Source organism: Gopherus flavomarginatus, chromosome 6, assembly GCF_025201925.1.
Source record: "Gopherus flavomarginatus isolate rGopFla2 chromosome 6, rGopFla2.mat.asm, whole genome shotgun sequence".
Lineage (NCBI taxonomy): Eukaryota > Metazoa > Chordata > Testudines > Testudinidae > Gopherus > Gopherus flavomarginatus.
In genome coordinates this window covers 95297461-95315084 of record NC_066622.1, presented here as the reverse complement: position 1 = coordinate 95315084, position 17624 = coordinate 95297461, and the positions used below count along the sequence as shown (strand labels likewise).

Here is a 17624-nt window from a genome sequence, read left to right as displayed (position 1 = left end):
CTTCAGTCAGGGTGCAGTTGGGGTGAGGAAGATTGCACTGCCATCACCATATATGGGCTTGTCTACATCAGAAAGTTGCAGCGCTGGTGAGGGAGTTACAGCGCTGCAACTTAGGAGGTGTACACATCTGCAGGGCACCACCAGCGCTGCAACTCCCTGTTTGCAGCGCTGGCCGTACTCCCGTTTTGTCTCGGGTGTAGAGGATCCAGCGCTGGTGATCCAACGCTGGTAATCAAGTATAGACGCTTACCAGCGCTTTTCTTGACCTCCGTGGAATAAGCAGGTATCCCAGCATACCTGAGGAAGCCTCTGGTAATCAAGCTGGTCTCCTTCCCCGGCTTGCTCTTGCGTTCCCCGAACCCCGAGCAAGCAGGTCTCCTTCCCTGAGGTTTGCTGGGTGGTTCCGGGAACGCGAGAGCAAACCCGGGAAAGGAGACCAGCTTCGCCGCGGTTTGCTCTCGCGTTCCCCGAACAAGCAGGTCTCCTTCCCTGCGGTTTGCAGGGTGGTTCCGGGAAACGCGAGAGCAAACCGCGGGGAAGCTAGTCTCCTTTCCCGGGTTTGCTCTCGCGTTCCCGGAACCACCCAGCAAACCTCAGGGAAGGAGACCTGCTTGCTCGGGGTTCGGGGAACGCGAGAGCAAACCGGGGAAGGAGACCAGCTTCGCCGCGGTTTGCTCTCGCGTTCCCGGAACCACCCAGCAAACCTCAGGGAAGGAGACCTGCTTGCTCGGGGTGCGGGGAACGCGAGAGCAAACCGGGGAAGGAGACCAGCTTCGCCGCGGTTTGCTCTCGCGTTCCCGGAACCACCCAGCAAACCGCAGGGAAGGAGACCTGCTTGTTCGGGGAACGCGAGAGCAAACCGCGGCGAAGCTGGTCTCCTTTCCCGGGTTTGCTCTCGCGTTCCCCGAACCACCCAGCAAACCGCAGGGAAGGAGACCTGCTTGTTCGGGGGTTCGGGGAACGAGAGAGCAAACCGGGAAAGGAGACCAGCTTCGCCGCGGTTTGCTCTCGCGTTCCCCGAACCTCCCTTGAAGCCGCCCAACAGCGCTGCAGTGTGGCCACATCTAACACCACTTGCAGCGCTGGTTGCTGTAAGTGTGGCCACTCTGCAGCGCTGGCCCTATACAGCTGTACTAATACAGCTGTAACAACCAGCGCTGCAAAATTTTAGATGTAGACATGGCCTTAGTCTTTAATCCAGAGAACAGGGACACTGATACTTCCTGGAGGTACCCAGAGTTGATGCACTTTGCTACTACCTATCCTTAGTGTGAAGAAGTCTTGTTTGTCCCTGCCATGCGTCAGCACCCCCTCCACCCCCCCACCAGCCACTGGCAACAGAAACACTCCCCTCTAGGCCCCATAGGCCCCACTATCATTCTGTAGATTAGCAACAGGCACATTCAAGCCCTCCAAGTGTGTCCTTGGAATGTTCAGCCCCTGGCCCATTGGACACTTGCAGCATATTCCAAAGAAACAGTACACCCCAATTTACCAGTACTACCTCAGATTCCTGTTAAATCTGTTTATTTCGCAAGGCATAGCAATTCAAGTAATAGGAAGTAGGAATTTTGGAAACAAATGGTTACATACAAAAAATAACACACATTCTGAGCCTAGACTTGATTAACGAGTCTCATGTCTAGTAGAGTATTGCTCACCCAAAATCCTTGCAGCATTACATAGCCAGCTGGCTGTGACCCTTGTTTCATGAGACAATCTTGGTGTAAGTTTTGTCTCCTAGGTAAAAGATTCGGAGTGCAACCGAAGACACTACATAATACAGGATCAATCTTTTGTCTTGATTCGTAAGCAGGACACCTCCTTGCTATTTTTCTTCCTGTAGATTTCCTCATGTAAATTTCACAGTATCTATCTAAATGTGGATCTTGCTCAGTGTGCAAATAGGCATACAGTGTTATGTAGGTATTATAATACACAAGTGGCCAGCCATTATCTTCTACCTAAAGGGAATATCTCTGAGATAGTCACTGCCTGGTGACCTGCCTAGCTGTACAACTTTAAGAGCATCGTTTTCAGGATAGATATCGAACTTCTTAAATATTAGCCATACATATATTTTTCAATTATTATGACAATCAACTTTCTCAACAAAAGATCTCACATGCCACCCTTTGGTGAACTATTATGCAGATATATGACCAGGGGGGATCCCTGTAAAACCTCTGTACCCCCTGCCAGTTAACACCAAGTGGTCTCTGTCACAGACACCAATCTTGAGGGCAGTCAGTCCAGCACCATTCACAAGCTCCATATTTGTTTAATTGAATTTAAAAATAGAATCCTAAGCACTTAGCAGGAATGAATCATGAACAGGATGTTAATCTATGTATTCCAGAACTACTTTTGTTTTGTTCGTAAATCAATATATTGTAAAGTTTTTGGATTATATGGAGTTTAAGGGCTATGTAAAACTCAGACTCTCAGTATTAAGGGTTAATGAGTTTTTAAAAAAAAAAAGTAGCTTTATTTGATTAGAGGTCAGACTTATTAATGTAGAAATTATATTTAAAATATGAAAAGGGAAGAAAATATCTTTTTATCTGTAAGATATGTCTCATTTTTCAGCCAGTAGTTGCAACAACGTGCATGGGAGTAAACCATCCAATTTTTGCTCGGAAACTGTTTGACTTCTGCATAGTGGATGAGGCTTCTCAAATAAGCCAGCCAATCTGCCTGGGTCCACTCTTCTATTCACATAGGTTTGTGCTGGTGGGGGACCATCAACAGCTACCTCCACTTGTACACAACACAGAAGCAAGGTAGGATAAAATGCTATTGGAAAAACACAAAACGTGTGGTGTTGGGGCAACAAGTGGACTTTCCAGGCACTGACTTACACATCTGATATTTTTTAACAGAGATCTTGGCATGAGTGAAAGTTTGTTTAAGAGACTGGAACAAAACAAGAATGCTGTTGTCCAGTTAACTGTGCAGTACAGAATGAATAGGTATTTAAAACTATTTCAATTACTAGTGATTTTTTTTAATGTAAATTTCAATCTATAAAACTTGAAACCTGCTTTTGTTTTTAAACTTCATAGTAAAATTATGTCACTAAGTAACAAGTTGGTGTATGAAGGCAAATTGGAGTGTGGCTCAGAGAAAGTGTCAAAAGCCACTGTTATTCTGCCAAACTTAAAAAATTTGAAGCTGGAGCTGGAATTATTTGCAGATTCTTCAGAAACATGGTTGAAAGAAACCCTTGAGCCAAACAATCCTGTGTGTTTTCTTAACACAGAGAAGGTAAACTTTGCTTGCATAGTTCCCTTTATCTTCGTGCTATCCTCTCTTCAAAATACTGTATTATTTTTATTTTGATGTTTGTAGACCCTACTTGCAAATTGCTTAAAGTTTAAAATTCTTAAGGCTTTTCTTATCAAACTTGTACAACTTAGAGTATAGGCAACACTATGTAGTCTTTTAAAAAAAAAAAAAAAAAAAAAAAAGTCTTTTCCAGTTGTATACAAAGTGTTCTGAACTTCAAGTGCTGCATTGATCGAAATTATTTAGCCAAGAGACAGTCTCATCCTTGTTGTATGCTTATACTTTATGGTCAGCAGGCAAGAAGTCAATTCAGAAGTCTGAGCATTGGCTGTCTTGAAATGTTTTAGCATCCAGCATCTTTAATGTTATGAAAAATTCTAAATGTGGTTTGTTTCTTGAAATGTACCAACTTCATTAATATTGAGCCTAATTCTGCACTCAGTTACAAGAATGCAACATGAGTGACGTTACTGGAAGTTCTGAATGTGTAACCAAATGGTATCCCTTTCTAACCGTTAGGAGACTGTTTGTTTGTTTGGTTTGTTTGTTTGGTTTGTTTGTTTGGTTTGTTTGTTTGGTTTGTTTGTTTGGTTTGTTTGGTTTGTTTGTTTGGTTTGTTTGTTTGGTTTGTTTGGTTTGTTTGTTTGGTTTGTTTGGTTTGTTTGGTTTGTTTGTTTGTTTGGTTTGTTTGTTTGTGAAGGTTTTCCATGGGGCAGATACGAGTTGCTTAGGATGAACGTTTCCAGCAGCAAGGCAGATTGTGACACTCTGGTTGTAGGGAATTTTCACAAAATCTTTCTCTTTGGACTGTACCCCTATATAATCTGCCTTGCTGTTCTGTGTCTGACTATGGGCTGGAAGCTAACTTGCGGGAGAGAGTGAATTACTTTCGGAATGTACGATGATCATTCATGGGGACTGGAGATGGAATTATCTCCAGGGAAGGAAGGAGGCTGGATTGGAGCACTTCAATGGTTGTGGGAGGAGAATGAGTGTTGTGGGCAGAGACTTTGTGCTCTAGCCACTATACAACACTGCCTAAGGCTGTGTCTATACTGCAAACATTACAGTGGCACAGCTGCGCCACTGTAAGGTATGCAGTATAGCCACTCTTTGTCGGCAGGAGAGAGCGCTCCTGCCGATAAAATAAAACCACCCCCAATGAGGGGTGGCGGCTTTGTTGGTTGGAGAGCAACCCCCACCGACAAAGAGCTGTCCACACTGGTGCTTTTCATTGGTAAAACTCTTGTCGGTCAGGGTGGGTTTTTTTATTTTTTTCCACACCCGACTGACAAGTTTTACTGATGAGAATGCAGTGTAGGCATAGCCTAAGTCCTGTAAGGGAGGCAGCATGGTGTAGTGGTTAGAGCAGGTGATTGGGAGTTCAGAATGTTAGCGTTTCTCATCTCTAAAACTGATTTTTAGTCCCTTCTATATCACTCTACAATGGCTTTGCCAGTCTCTATGGCAACTGGAGGAAGTACAGATCTTTTTTCTGAGCCAGGGATTGATCAACTGCCCCCTCAATGAACTCTCCAGAATTCCCAGCCTCCAAGCAGCACAGACAGCAGAGTCCAGGTCTCCCTTTGTAGCACTTTCACAGGAGCTTGTCCATGCCCCCTTCTGTGGCTGGCTGCCAGAAAGATTTAACTAAATGTATCTCAATTTCTTCATTAGCTTTGAGGATTTTCTTAAAACTGTTAAAGTATATATTTTTTGTGTTTGTTGTGGCTTTCTGAGGAGGGTGTGAAGGTACAGCACCTCTCTTTCCCTCTTCATAAATGTCATAGAAGGCTGCTGGAACTTTGCTTCCAGATGGCGTGTGGTCAAGGTCCATGCCAAGATGGTTGAGTTACTTTTTAATTGTATAGGAGTTTATCAAATCCTACACACCCGCTGCCCGCCTCCCCAGTGCTGGTTTACTGCTTTCTATCCAGGGTTGTTTTTTTCCTGTCTGTTGCTTGCTTGTCAAGTAGTTTGAAAGGAAGCAGTTTTTCCTCTATTAAATTCCTAAATTTCATTTATGCAGTCTAGTGTCTCCTACAATTCTGTGAAACCTGGGCTGTTCTGGAAATGGTTCAGCATCACACTGTAGCCTGTGTTGTCCGTGCCTCCAGAATTCCCGTTTCTGTGGCAGCAGTTAGCAGTGGTTTGCTTTGCTGCTGACCAATTCCTTTGCTAACTTTGATTTTTTTTTTTTTTTAGTGTGTTTTCAGGAGTAGTAAACTTCTCCTTTCCTGGATCAGGTAATTGGCAGCATGGTGGCCTTGCAAAGCACCTTCCCTCTGACACACACCTGCTGCCCCTCAGGCAATGGGAGAGCTGTCCTGGAAACATCAGGCTAAATAAAAGCAGCCATCTATATTGAGGCAGCATTTACAGTCTCTTCAGAGGGTGAATTATTCCCCTCCTATTTGTAGCCATCTGATCCTGAGGAGCAGCAACTTCAGTGCAGAAAGGCCTGATCAGGAGCTTCTGGGCATTTTGGCAAGAGAATCTAAGGACAAGGTTGATGCTAAGTCCTGCAAAAGACCTGGAAGGAAAAGCCCTTTTAGAATCCTTGAAGTCCTTTTTTCTTAGCCCAGGATACTGAAGTGGGTCCACAGCTTCCCCCAAGATGAATCTGCGGCTTCCTATGAACAGACCCCATCCCCCATGCAGAGGGAGTGAAGACCCAAAAGGGAGGAGACAGAGAAACATCTAGAGGATTCCAGGCTCTTGATAAAAAGAGCCACAAGAGACCTTATCCGAGCCACAACAATGCAGGAATCCCAGAAGAAAAGGCAAAAAGAGCCAAAAACAAAGGAAGCATAAAAAGAAAAGAAAAAAATATAGAAGACCGAACTTTCATCCTCTGGCACTCCTCCTCCTCCTGCTCCTCCATTAAGGGAGAACTTTCTGATTCAGGCTCTGAGCAGAACAAGGAGAAAAACAGCCAAGGTTTTTTTCCCCAAGACGAATTTGCTACTGTGTGCAGGAAAATGCCATCTTGTGTACAGCTCCAACCAGATGAGGTGTTAGATGAGAATTCAAAGGGTGAATACCTGCCAGGGAAATCCCTTCCTGAGAAAAGAAAATACCAATGCATCCTTTTTTTGAAGCTGTAACCAGAGATTAATGGGAACACCTTGATAAGGGAAAGCATACAAGCAAAATATATACTTAGCATTTTTTGACTGATGCATGTTTTACAGCATCGATCAGAAATACCAAAGGTAGAGGCCACCCTTAGAAGGAGTCTTTGATTTTTCTCAGCTGCTTTGAGCACCCATGTATGCTTCCTGTTTTGGAAGAGGTGAAATGGCCTGACTATATAATATCTAAAGGCCCTGGATGACAAGGATCATCGTGACTTCAGGACTATCCTTAAGAGAGTGTCCCTGGTAACGGCTTATGTTCGCTAAGCCATCTGCAATTAAATGAGGTTCTCAGCCAGAGACATGGCATGCAAATCAGCAACCTGGTCTGTTTTTATGCACTTGGATAGCAGATGGCCACTGCAAACAAATCCAGAGGTCTTAAACATGATCTTAGTCACTTGGCCTTTCATCTGTGGCACTTTCACCAGGAACAGAAAGCTTGACACTGTATTTCGCAATGGAAACAATTTACAGAGCACTAGGTACAGATGTTCTTTCATACAAGTGGCTGAAGCGCTTTCTTTATGCATTCCCACAACTTCTGCTTGCAGAAGGAGTGATTGAGAAGATAAAATGAAAGGAAGCAAAATTGATAGTTCTAGCTCCACACTTGCCAAACAGATAAGTTTTCAGATTTGGAGACCTGGCATTGGATCAACCAGTGAGTCCACAAATCCTTCACCAAGGTCCCATTCTCTAGCCCAAGTTGTCTCCATGTGACAACAGAGCTATTGAGAGGAAAGCATTAAGTGCACCCTGTTTTCCTCCAAGGTGAATCAGGACTGTACTGGCCTCCGCATAGACTTCAATGCTAAAAGGCTACTTCTCCATCTGGGCATGGGTAAGCTCATGGTGCCACGCAGATAGAATGTCACACATTCTGGATTTCCTTCAGAACCGTATGGACAAGGGACTGTTGCCTAACACTGTAGAACATTAGTTGTCAGATTTAAGCAGTGTCTTACCACACTGAGTCCTTGGGCTCCTCAGCTGAAAGTTTGCAGGCTGAAAGATTTCTCAGAGCAGTCAAACTGGCTGTAGACAAACTTGGATTTACCACTGGTGCTAAAATCCTTAACCGCTATCCATTTGAACTGTTAGCTGTTAAGCCTTTTTAGTTTAAGAAACCTTTCTTCTTGGTTGCTAGCATGTCTGCTAGATGTGTCTTGGAGTTGGCAGCTCAGGAACCATACTGTGTCCCCTATGATAACAAGGTGGTTTTAAGGACTCCAGAATTTTTCTTATCAAAGGTGAATTCCTCTTTTAATTCTAGATGTGCCAGGAAATGAGCTTCTCCTCATTTTTGTCCAAAACCAAAAAGGTGTGGTATAATCTGGATGTACTTAGAACACCAAAGTTCTACCCTCAGGTGCATTGAATCGTTGAGAAGAACAGGCTCCTTGTTCATGTTCTTTCATCTAGAATTCTAAGGCCTTCAGGTATCCAAACTATTCCTGGCCAGATGGATTAAGTTGTTATGCATTGTGGTGACACAAAAGGCACCAGCTAAACCTGCTCTTGAAGAGGTGTGTTTTAATTCTTTTATGATCTCTAGCAACCTCTTGGCAGAATGACATGTGCCTCAACTGACGAAACTTTCAGGACAGCAACATGGTGTTTTATCAACACCTTTATCAAACACTTTAAGACGGACTTTCTATCCTCTTCAGAGGCCTCCTTTGGAAGGAAGGTGCTGTATGCAGTGATCCAAAAATAACTTGCCATTTTACTGTCAAGGGGAGACTTCTATATTTCAGTCTGTTTCTTTGTCTTTCTCTTACTACTTACTTTCCAAGCATCACAAAATTGTGGGAGATGCTGGGCTATGAAATCAAAAAAAGACTTTACCTAATTATCTTTTTGCTAACAGCATCTCTTCTAATTCTGCCCTCGCTGATATGACTTCTGTAGTCAAGGGGCAACATTTATTTTGTCTAGTTTGTGAAGAAGGTAGCCTACTGTACATAGTTCACTGCTTGGTATTAAGGCTATTATTTGATTATGTGCTAGGGTTTCTACACAGCTTCGGAATGATTCTTCTGGTCGGCACCAGGAGAAGGGGAGCATGACCAGTATGGGCTGAACAACTTCCAAAACTGTAGAGCAAGGGTAGGCAGCCTATGGCACCCGGGCCAAAGGCAGCACGCAAGCTGATTTTTCAGTGGCAATCGCACTGCCTGGATCCTGGCTACCCATCCAGGCGGCTCTGCATTTTAATTTAATTTTAGATGAAACTTCTTAAACATTTAAAAAACCTTATTTACTTTACATACAACAATAGTTTAGTTATATATTATAGACTTTTAGAAAGAGACCTTCTAAAAATGTTAAAATGTATGACTGGCATGTGAAACCTTAAATTAGAGTGAATAAATGAAGACTTGCCACACCACTTCTGAAAGGTTGCCGACCGCTGCTGTAGAGAGTAGGGGAACAGCCAAAGTATCACAGAATTGTGTGAGACATTGCTAGAAGAAAGGAAGCAATGAGGTAAGAAACTTTCCATTGTAAAAACTCTGTTGGAAGTGGCTTCAGTTGAAGAGTACTTACAAATTTTATTTCTAAAGCTGAAAAATACTATTATTCTGGAGAGTTCTTCCTGAGGGGTGGTCCTAAGACCAGGTTCAGTTTAAAACCAAAAATGATCTGCCTCCAGTTACCATGGAGACAGAATCACCCCTGTGAAGACTGACATGGAGGTTCCTAGAACGGAAAGTCACAGATAAACAGAATTTTCATTTTCTGTGACATGTGGACAAGCCACTTTGTGCTTCAGTTTCCCAGCTGTAAAACAGGGATAGCCACCTGGATAAATTGCTTTGTGGTTTTAGGATGAAAGTTGCTATTTGAATATTAGTAGTTTTACATGAGCAAGTGTAATACAATTTCATTGAATTACTGAACAAAATATAACTTGTGCCTATGATAGTCATTTGAGTTTTTATACAGGTTCCAGCACCAGAACAGGCAGAAAAAGGTGGTGTAAGTAACGTGACAGAAGCCAAACTAGTACTCTTCCTCACCTCCTTCTTTATTAAGGTATCTCTCTTTTAATGTTTGGAGGGAGGGCAAAATAATTGTACTTTAACAATGGTATAAAACTACTGGAGAATGCAAACCTGCATGTTTAGGAATGAACTAGAACTTCAAGAGTAAACTGAAGGCTAGCTGAATGGCAGTCCAATGCATGGGTTATAATTTCAGGATCTCATTTTGTCTCCTGCCCCTAGCCTGGCTGGGGCTACAGTGCATTGAGGCAGCATGTTTGGTCCTTGAAGGAATGGGGAAGTGCCTCTTTCCTCTTCAGCGATTTCTAGAGTGAACTTGGGGTGGCATTGACTGACATACTCTGGTGAAAGCTATGTTCAGCCTTCTGAAGGACCATCAGCTACAAGGGATTTAAAGTATGAAGTAGAGGGAGAAATGAGGACTTGGAGGACCCCTTCCTTCCTCAAGTGCCAGGGAAGGCCAAAGTGTGGGGCCTGATTTTAACTAATAACTGTGCTTAGACTTCCATTGATAAATGATTAGTCATATTCTGTAGCATTGGGAGTTCCTAGAGGATCTCTTGGTTGTAGAACAGACCCCAAACTAACTAGACTGTCATGTTTTCAAATCACTCTTTCGCTTTTTCTTTCCATTAAGGCTGGCTGTAAAGCTTCAGATATTGGTATCGTATCTCCATACAGACATCAGTTAAAGATAATCACTGACTTGATGACATGCTCATGTATCAGTACAGTGGAAGTAAATACTGTGGACAAATACCAAGGAAGAGACAAAAGTATCATAATAGTATCTTTTGTTAGGAATAACAATGATGGAAATGTGAGTGGACTACATTTAACTAAATGATTCAAAGACATTTCACAAAGTTAAGACTACCATTAACTGAAATCTTCAATATAAGACATAAATACTTTTTACTGAACATGCATGAATATGTTTGTCATAATTACATCTATAACAATTGCACTTACACTGGGAAAACAGAGTGCATAGTTGGCATTTACAAAATAATATAGACAGATTAAGGATATTTTTGTTAAAATGCATTTTTAATTGTATAGTGTCAACAATTTGCTCAACACTTTGATAGCATGCTTATATTTTAAAATGAAATATTTTAAATTCAAATTTAGTTAATTCATACTGTTTTACTTTGTTCTCACTTGAATAATGAAAATGAATTAGTGGGTTTAACCTTTTCGTATTTCTAACCACTTTCATTTTTTCTCCTCCTCTAGCATATTGTTTTAATGTTTGGGTTGGAAAAACTTAACAGTGATTTAACAATGTTATTAGGATTAAAATAATGATAATTTATGTTGGCTAATTTTTTTTAATCTTATAGAAACATAATTTGGAACTAAATTTTACATGTTCCTTTTTGAGAAATATAAGCAATCTTCCTGAGATTTAAAAAATTGAAGATGGGTTGTACTTTTACACTTGTAATTCTTTTAAAAAGTTGGAATGTAAGGTGAAAGAATAAATAATTATATTAATTTCAACAGCTTGGAACACTTCTGATGGACTGGAGGCGTCTTAATGTTGCTATTACAAGAGCGAAGCACAAATTAATCATGCTAGGCTGTGTTCCATCACTGTGCCGCTATCCTCCTTTAGAGAAGTTACTCTGCCATTTAAACGCTGAAGCCATGATATCCTTTTCCTATGCATTTCTGTATATCCTGATACTCTTCCTGGATAAATATGTTCTCCTTAGTTTTAATATTTGAAAATGTGATAAATTACAATAGTTGAAACTGCATACTTCTATTGAAACAGACTGGAATTATATGCTGAGAAGAGTATAGACTACAGAGAGTGCTTTCAAGGGAAGGAAAAAGTGCTGCTAGACTGGGGAGCTGAAGCTCTGTAGCATGGGAATTGCATTTTCAATTTGCCATAAATATACATTATTCTTAGAATAGACAACCTTAATATTTGCCCATATTTGTAACTTGCATTTTTGCCAACAGCTTTCCATTTAGTAATGGATGTTGGGGTGAAAGTCCTCTTTGAACATTAACTATGAAACAATTTCAATAAAATACTTTGTGCCATGGTCCCCATCTCAGTGCTGTAGACTTCTATGTTGCAGCTACTCTACTTATTCAGTAACTTAACAGTTGAATATGCAGCATCTCAAGAAGAACAGGGAGCACCTTCTAGATATTATGGATTCTTCATCTTGCAAAGTTGTAATAGCTTATTGAATTACAAGTTCTCTTATTCACTATGGTCTTCCCCATTGGCTATTGCTACTATGAAACATATTCTGTGTTCTCTCATGATATGTAATCAACACCAGCAGCCAAAGGAGGCTGCTCAAATACCATTTCCTTGAATGTTTTGTCTAGTGTCAGAAATTGTATCTGTAACAGAGCTGTAGCAAAATTTGGGGCAACGTGGCCTGTACCACATGTTCAACCTGTATTATAGTGGGAAAAGTTACCCCTTTAATATGTTTAGTTGGTATGCTTTGGGTCCAGCTAAGTGAGTCCAAAATTTGTAATTGTGTCTTCCACAATTTGCAAATCAGCTTGGATTTTAATGGCTTGTTTACACAATGTGGCAAGAGTCTCTAAAGTGGTGTGACTTGCAAAGTGCTCTAACTGCCTGCCGTAGAACCTGGTGACGTACTCTAAAATTTGGCTGGGCCAGATCTGAGAGAATGGTGGTATGACCTTATGCATCAGGTTGCAAAACTCAGAACAGGGAGCCGGGCCCAGCCCCATGGGATAGAAGCTGCTGCAATGGGGTGAGTGCAGGGCCAATTTGCTCATCAATCTTCCCTTGCACACGAGGCTAGGAGAAGTGTGTTATTGTCTAAGCTCAGTGATGGGCTAATGCGCCCCTGGACATGGCACCCCATCTAGAACCTTCCTGTGATCCAGACATACTGTTTGGGAAACACTGAGCAAGGCTACACTTTTTAACATTTTAAACTAAAGCTACATAAAAACAGGCCTCTATTTAACCCTGTTTTTTTGTCTACCCATTGTATAGTCCACTAGATGTGGTTAGCATGTCAACTTTTTTTTTTTATTTTCTTCAAACGTGTGGAGAGAGAGGGCATGTATTTAAAAGGAATTGTACTGATAGTGCAATAATTAATAAGGCTCCTAGAACTGAAAAAGTTGTTATCTTTATATACATAATCTCTTGTTCATTGAGTCTTTTCATTAGACTTTGTCTCTTCTCAGAGTAATTAGAGAAACCTATAACTGCTAAAAGAGAGCCCGTGAAGTGGGAAGGTTTGAAGATGGCATTGTGATATGCCCAAAAATTACTTTTGACACAAGACAGACCCTTACACTTATAAACTGACTTTTGCAAGAACAAAATATTATCCAAGTATTTGAAGTTTATTTTCCTTAACTTTTTATTACATTTTCAATCTTCCATCAGGAGCACATGAACGTGTCTATCAGTGTAGCCTCCTTTGACTATAAAGATGAAGAATTTGAGGAAGAGAGTCATCTTGTTCATTTTCTACATGTGCTGCTGAATGCAAATAATGGTTTAGTAAACTATGGATGCTAAGTGCAGCATGTAGTCTGAATGGATTTGATTTCAGTCGGCTTTCTCAAAACTGTAGAAATTTCTTTTCACCATATTGCACAAATTCTTATAAAGAAAACAGGTAATTTTATTACTGGTGTGACACTACCATATCAGTAGCACAAAAGTCTTCACTTCTAGAGGCACTAGATAGCTAATCTTGTATTCCATTTTCCTTTGGATATATATTTATCTATATATTTCTTGTGGGTGATAAAAAATTGCTTACTTGCCACTCAGTACAAATAATAGACACTGCTTTGAGTGACAATACATTTGGGATCATTTTGGCTTTGGAGATTTTAAAATGTAGTTCTTACATAGAAATTCCCTTCTTTCTTGCAAACTGTAAGATTGTGTTTTTGTGCCTCTTAGAAAATGAGGAGTTCCCTTTTCTATTTCCAATGCCCATCCTGTGGCCTTCTTTTTAAAGTCTATCCTACGTGTAAGAATATAACACTCTTTTATGTTTTCATACATAATTGTATTCTAGACTTCTCACACTGACACAACTTGATAACATATTTCCATCTTGCACTAGCTTATGGATATGTTCTGAGAAATGTGATGTTGATATACCTATTCGCCTTTAAGAGTTAAATTATTTTAGCAAATGAAAGCTTTTAAAAAACTTATTGGGTGAAATCCTAGCCAACCTTGAAGTCAGTGGCAAGACTCTTTTGACTTTAATGGAGCCAGGATTTCATATGTAGTATTGGCTTTCTTTTGGGAGGAGTTGGGCTGGGGACAGATTTGTAACTTACTGTTAATAAACTTACATGCCAGGTTGTTTCCTTAACTGATGCAAATTTTCCCTTTACTTGACACAGTATAAGAAAGCTGAAATAGAACTACCTCATGCTTAATGCTTTAGTTTATGCTATTAACCTAACGTTAATTTGTAGATTTTAACTTTTGACTCTTCAAAAAGACACACATGCTATTCATTGTATTTTTTCACATTTATTTTCTTTAATGTCAAAGTTGTGTGCAAAGAGTTGTTCATGACTTTAGATGTGGGCATTTCTGGTTTTAAAATTCACTGGTTTTTTTTGTAATATAATAAAAATTTGCTAAATTGTTACGATTGGGCTAGTTATGGCCCTGCTTGAATCCAACAATATATCAGTATTTTCAGTTGAAATGCGTAGACACAATGACTTGCTGTGTAACTGAACTTCTCACGTATGTTACTTCTTTTTTTTTCAATAGCAGCATAAGCAGCTGGTGAAAGATCATAGAATATCAGGGTTGGAAGGGACCTCAGGAGGTCATCTAGTCCAACCTCCTGCTCAAAGCAGGACCAATCCCCAGATTTTTACCCCAGTTCCCCAAATAGCCCCCTCAAGGATTGAACTTACAACCCAGGGTTGTATCAGGCCAATGCTCAAACCACTGAGCTATCCCTCCCCCCTGAGCCCACCGCAATTCACTCTGCAGAGACAGCTTCTGTTGTGCAGGTTTGGCCTAGCTACCCATTCTGTCCTGTTGGGTCTTGATGCTCGCAGATTCAAAGGAGTGCACCACTGGGTCACTTGATGTGCCTGCCTGTATACAAGTGGTCCTCCCCTGCAACATCTGCCTTACTCCCTTCTTGGCCCTGGAGCTGCTGGCCACCGGGCTTTATTGGCCAAGCTGCATGGGTGGTGGGCAGGGTTGGTGCAAGGATGTTTTGCACCCTAGGCGAAACTTCCACTTTCCGCACCCCTGCCCTGAGATGCCCCCCAGTGGCATCTCCCTGCCCTCCACCTTGAGGCACCCCCTGCCCCCGCTCACCCCTGCTCCAAGCATGAGCACCCCGAGCATGCCGTCGCTGCTTCACTTCTCCCACCTACCAGGCTGGCGGTGCCAATCAGCTTAGGAGCCGCCAGCGTGGTAGGCGGAAGAAGTGAAGCGGCCACGGCGTGCTCGGGGAGGAGGCGGGGCAGGGGTGAGCTGGGGCAGGGAGTTCCCCTGTGTGCCTCCCCCCCCCCCTTACTTGCTGCAGGCGGCCCTCCCTGAGCTCTCCTGCCCCAGCTCTCTCCGCCTAAAAGCCAGCGGTGACCAGGGCAGCCGAAGATCCAGCTGTCGCAGTCGTTGCCGAAGAAAATGGCGCCTCCCAAATGGTTGCACCAGCCCTGGTGGTGGGCAGGCTCAGAAAGTAGATTAGGTATGGCTGAGCCCCTTTGAGTCTTAGCAACCTGCCACCTATGATAGGCAGCAAACAAATATTTAAAGGTGGGAAAGTTTTTTTTTTTTTAAATGTGTGTGTAAAAAAAAAATTATATCTGCTTCCAATACTTCAGTAAGCATGCTGGAGCAATCTGGCATCTCTTTCCACAGAATTTTTCCTTCAGTTTTGACTTGTCAGTAATTGCTTATGTTTTGAAGTTTGAGATATTTAATATTATAAGCCAAATCCTCAGCTGTTGGAAGTTGACATACACTGATTTATACCAGCAGAGGATCTGACCCTATTACTGATAATCAAAATCAGTATTATGATAACTTAAATGAAAAATTTGTAAAATTTCACTTACACTTCATGAAAATTAGGCATAAGGGTAAAAGTCAGCCATCTCTCTCTCCTCCAGCAGTTAAAATGTGCCCTCTTCAGAGTGGAGTTTAGCTGAAACTAAGAAATACCTACAGATAAAACTGCACTGCATAAAACTCTTATGCCTGATTTTCTAAGTGGTGAATAAACACAAATTGTTTGATTCCAAACTTATTTTAGGCTAACACTTACAAATAAAGGCTAGTGCTAGCTGCTTCATTCAGCATGACTGTATCACTGCTGGCCTATAGGCACTTTTCTATTGCTTCTCATCTGTACTTTATAATCTCTTCCTGATATCTCTTCATGAATTTCCAGTTATCTTAAACTCAGTGTGGTTGAAGCTGAGCTCTTGATCTTTCCTGTCCAAGCCCTCTCTGTCTGTCACCATGGACATCACTGCTATCCTCCTCATCTAATATTTTTAAATGAGTAATTTTTAACTTGGCCCTCTGGCTGGATCTGTGTGTTCAGGCTATTTCTAAATCTTGCTGTTTATACTTGTCTAAAATCTAAATTCCAGCTTTTCCTTTCTATCCCAGAGACGAAACTTCAATCCTCATCATTTCATGTCTTGACTGCTTTGGGCACCTCTTTGCTGGCCTTGAAGAACAGATTTAAAAATTTTATTAAAGTGAACATTTGAAATGCAATATACACAGATTGGGAGGGAAGGTACTGTACATCTGGGTTCAGGCTTGGGTTACACCCTTGCTTTCCCCAAGTCTATTTCAAATGCTGTTGCTAAAATCTTGGTTCATTGCTCCAATCATGTCAACCTCCTCTCTGAGTGCCTCTACTGCTCTCCTCCCTCGCCCCTCCAGACTTGTCGTCTCCTCAGCCTTTCTAGAATCTTGTGGATGTCCAGCTGTCAGTTCAAGCTCAACATTGCTGAAACAGCACTTAATCACCCCCTGCCCCCTCTAGGCCCTCTTTGCTACCTCCTTTCTCAATCATTTATAGATAGCATCATTGTTTTGCTTGTCACTCAGGCCTGTAAGATGTCATATTTATTGACCTCTTTAGGTCCTCAGTTGCAGGCTGGCTAAATCTTGCCTATTCTTTCTGTATAATATTGCTAAGATATGACCTTTCCTATCCATCCACCTGGATAACTCTTATTGCTGTAATCAAGATGAGAGCTTGGACATACTTTTCTCTGCCCTTGACAAGTCTAATCTTACCCCCTCATATCCATTCAGACTACTGCTTCAAAGACTATTCTCCTTGCCACTTGCTTTGAGCATATTATTCCTCTCTTTGATCTCTCTAGTGGCTCCTCCTCCCCTCTTGTAACAAATGTTGCTTGTCTTCACTTTCAGTGCCTTCCATTTCAATTCCCTGTTTCATTCACTATCCAGCTGTCAACTTCCACTTCCTCTCTGACCTGATAGCAGCTTCTATCATCTGTCTTAAATTTTCAAATAAATGCCTTTGTGCTTTCTCCCATGGTGCCCTTATTGCTTATTGTAATCAGCTATAATGCTACCTCATTCTTCATTTGCGACCCACCTCTTTGAAACTCCTTTTTGGTGATGGTAACACTTTTTCTAGGCAGTTAGACTGGGTGCACTGAGACTGAGATCATGGTCTATCATGCTGACCAATATTGTCTCATTGTGTCTTTTTACTCACTTATCTGTATCAATTTCTTGGCTCCTGTATTACACTTAGTAATTGTCTTTCATCTAGTTATACTCTGCCTCGAATAATGAGGTCCTGGTATGTGTGTAGCGTTTGTAAGTGCTATGGTAGTACTACTACCTACAAGCTTTTTACATTTCAACCCCTTCATAATTTACCCTCCCCCATCTATCTTATCTACTAACCATTCATGTTGCTAATCATGTCTTTGCTTTACCAATATTTCTAACCTCTTATTGCCTGTTAATCAGTTTGTTCCTTAAACAGCTCTGAAGGCTTTTGCATGTCCCCTTATATGTAGGCAAAACTCCCTCATAAAACCTGATCAGCCCTTTCCTTAACTTCTCTTTATAAGAGACCTTTCCTAATCCACCCTGGCTCCTGAGCAGCTGCTGAACTGTGACAATGCCTCTGATTCCTTTTCCTACTCTTCAAGTGTGATGCTA

General features: G+C 41.6%; 1 protein-coding gene across 1 annotated transcript in view; it reads left to right on the top strand.

Moving 5' to 3' along the window:
- DNA2 (DNA replication helicase/nuclease 2) overlaps nt 1-14082 on the top strand; it is a 44769-nt gene extending 30687 nt beyond the window's left edge. Inside the window, exons 15-21 of the mRNA XM_050959786.1 lie at nt 2590-2783; nt 2883-2972; nt 3066-3267; nt 9378-9467; nt 10074-10256; nt 10946-11092; nt 12827-14082. Of these exons, the coding sequence (XP_050815743.1) occupies nt 2590-2783; nt 2883-2972; nt 3066-3267; nt 9378-9467; nt 10074-10256; nt 10946-11092; nt 12827-12883 (963 nt within the window). The 3' untranslated portion in view covers nt 12884-14082. The remainder of the gene's footprint in view (nt 1-2589; nt 2784-2882; nt 2973-3065; nt 3268-9377; nt 9468-10073; nt 10257-10945; nt 11093-12826) is intronic.
- Nucleotides 14083-17624: the final 3542 nt, after the last annotated feature.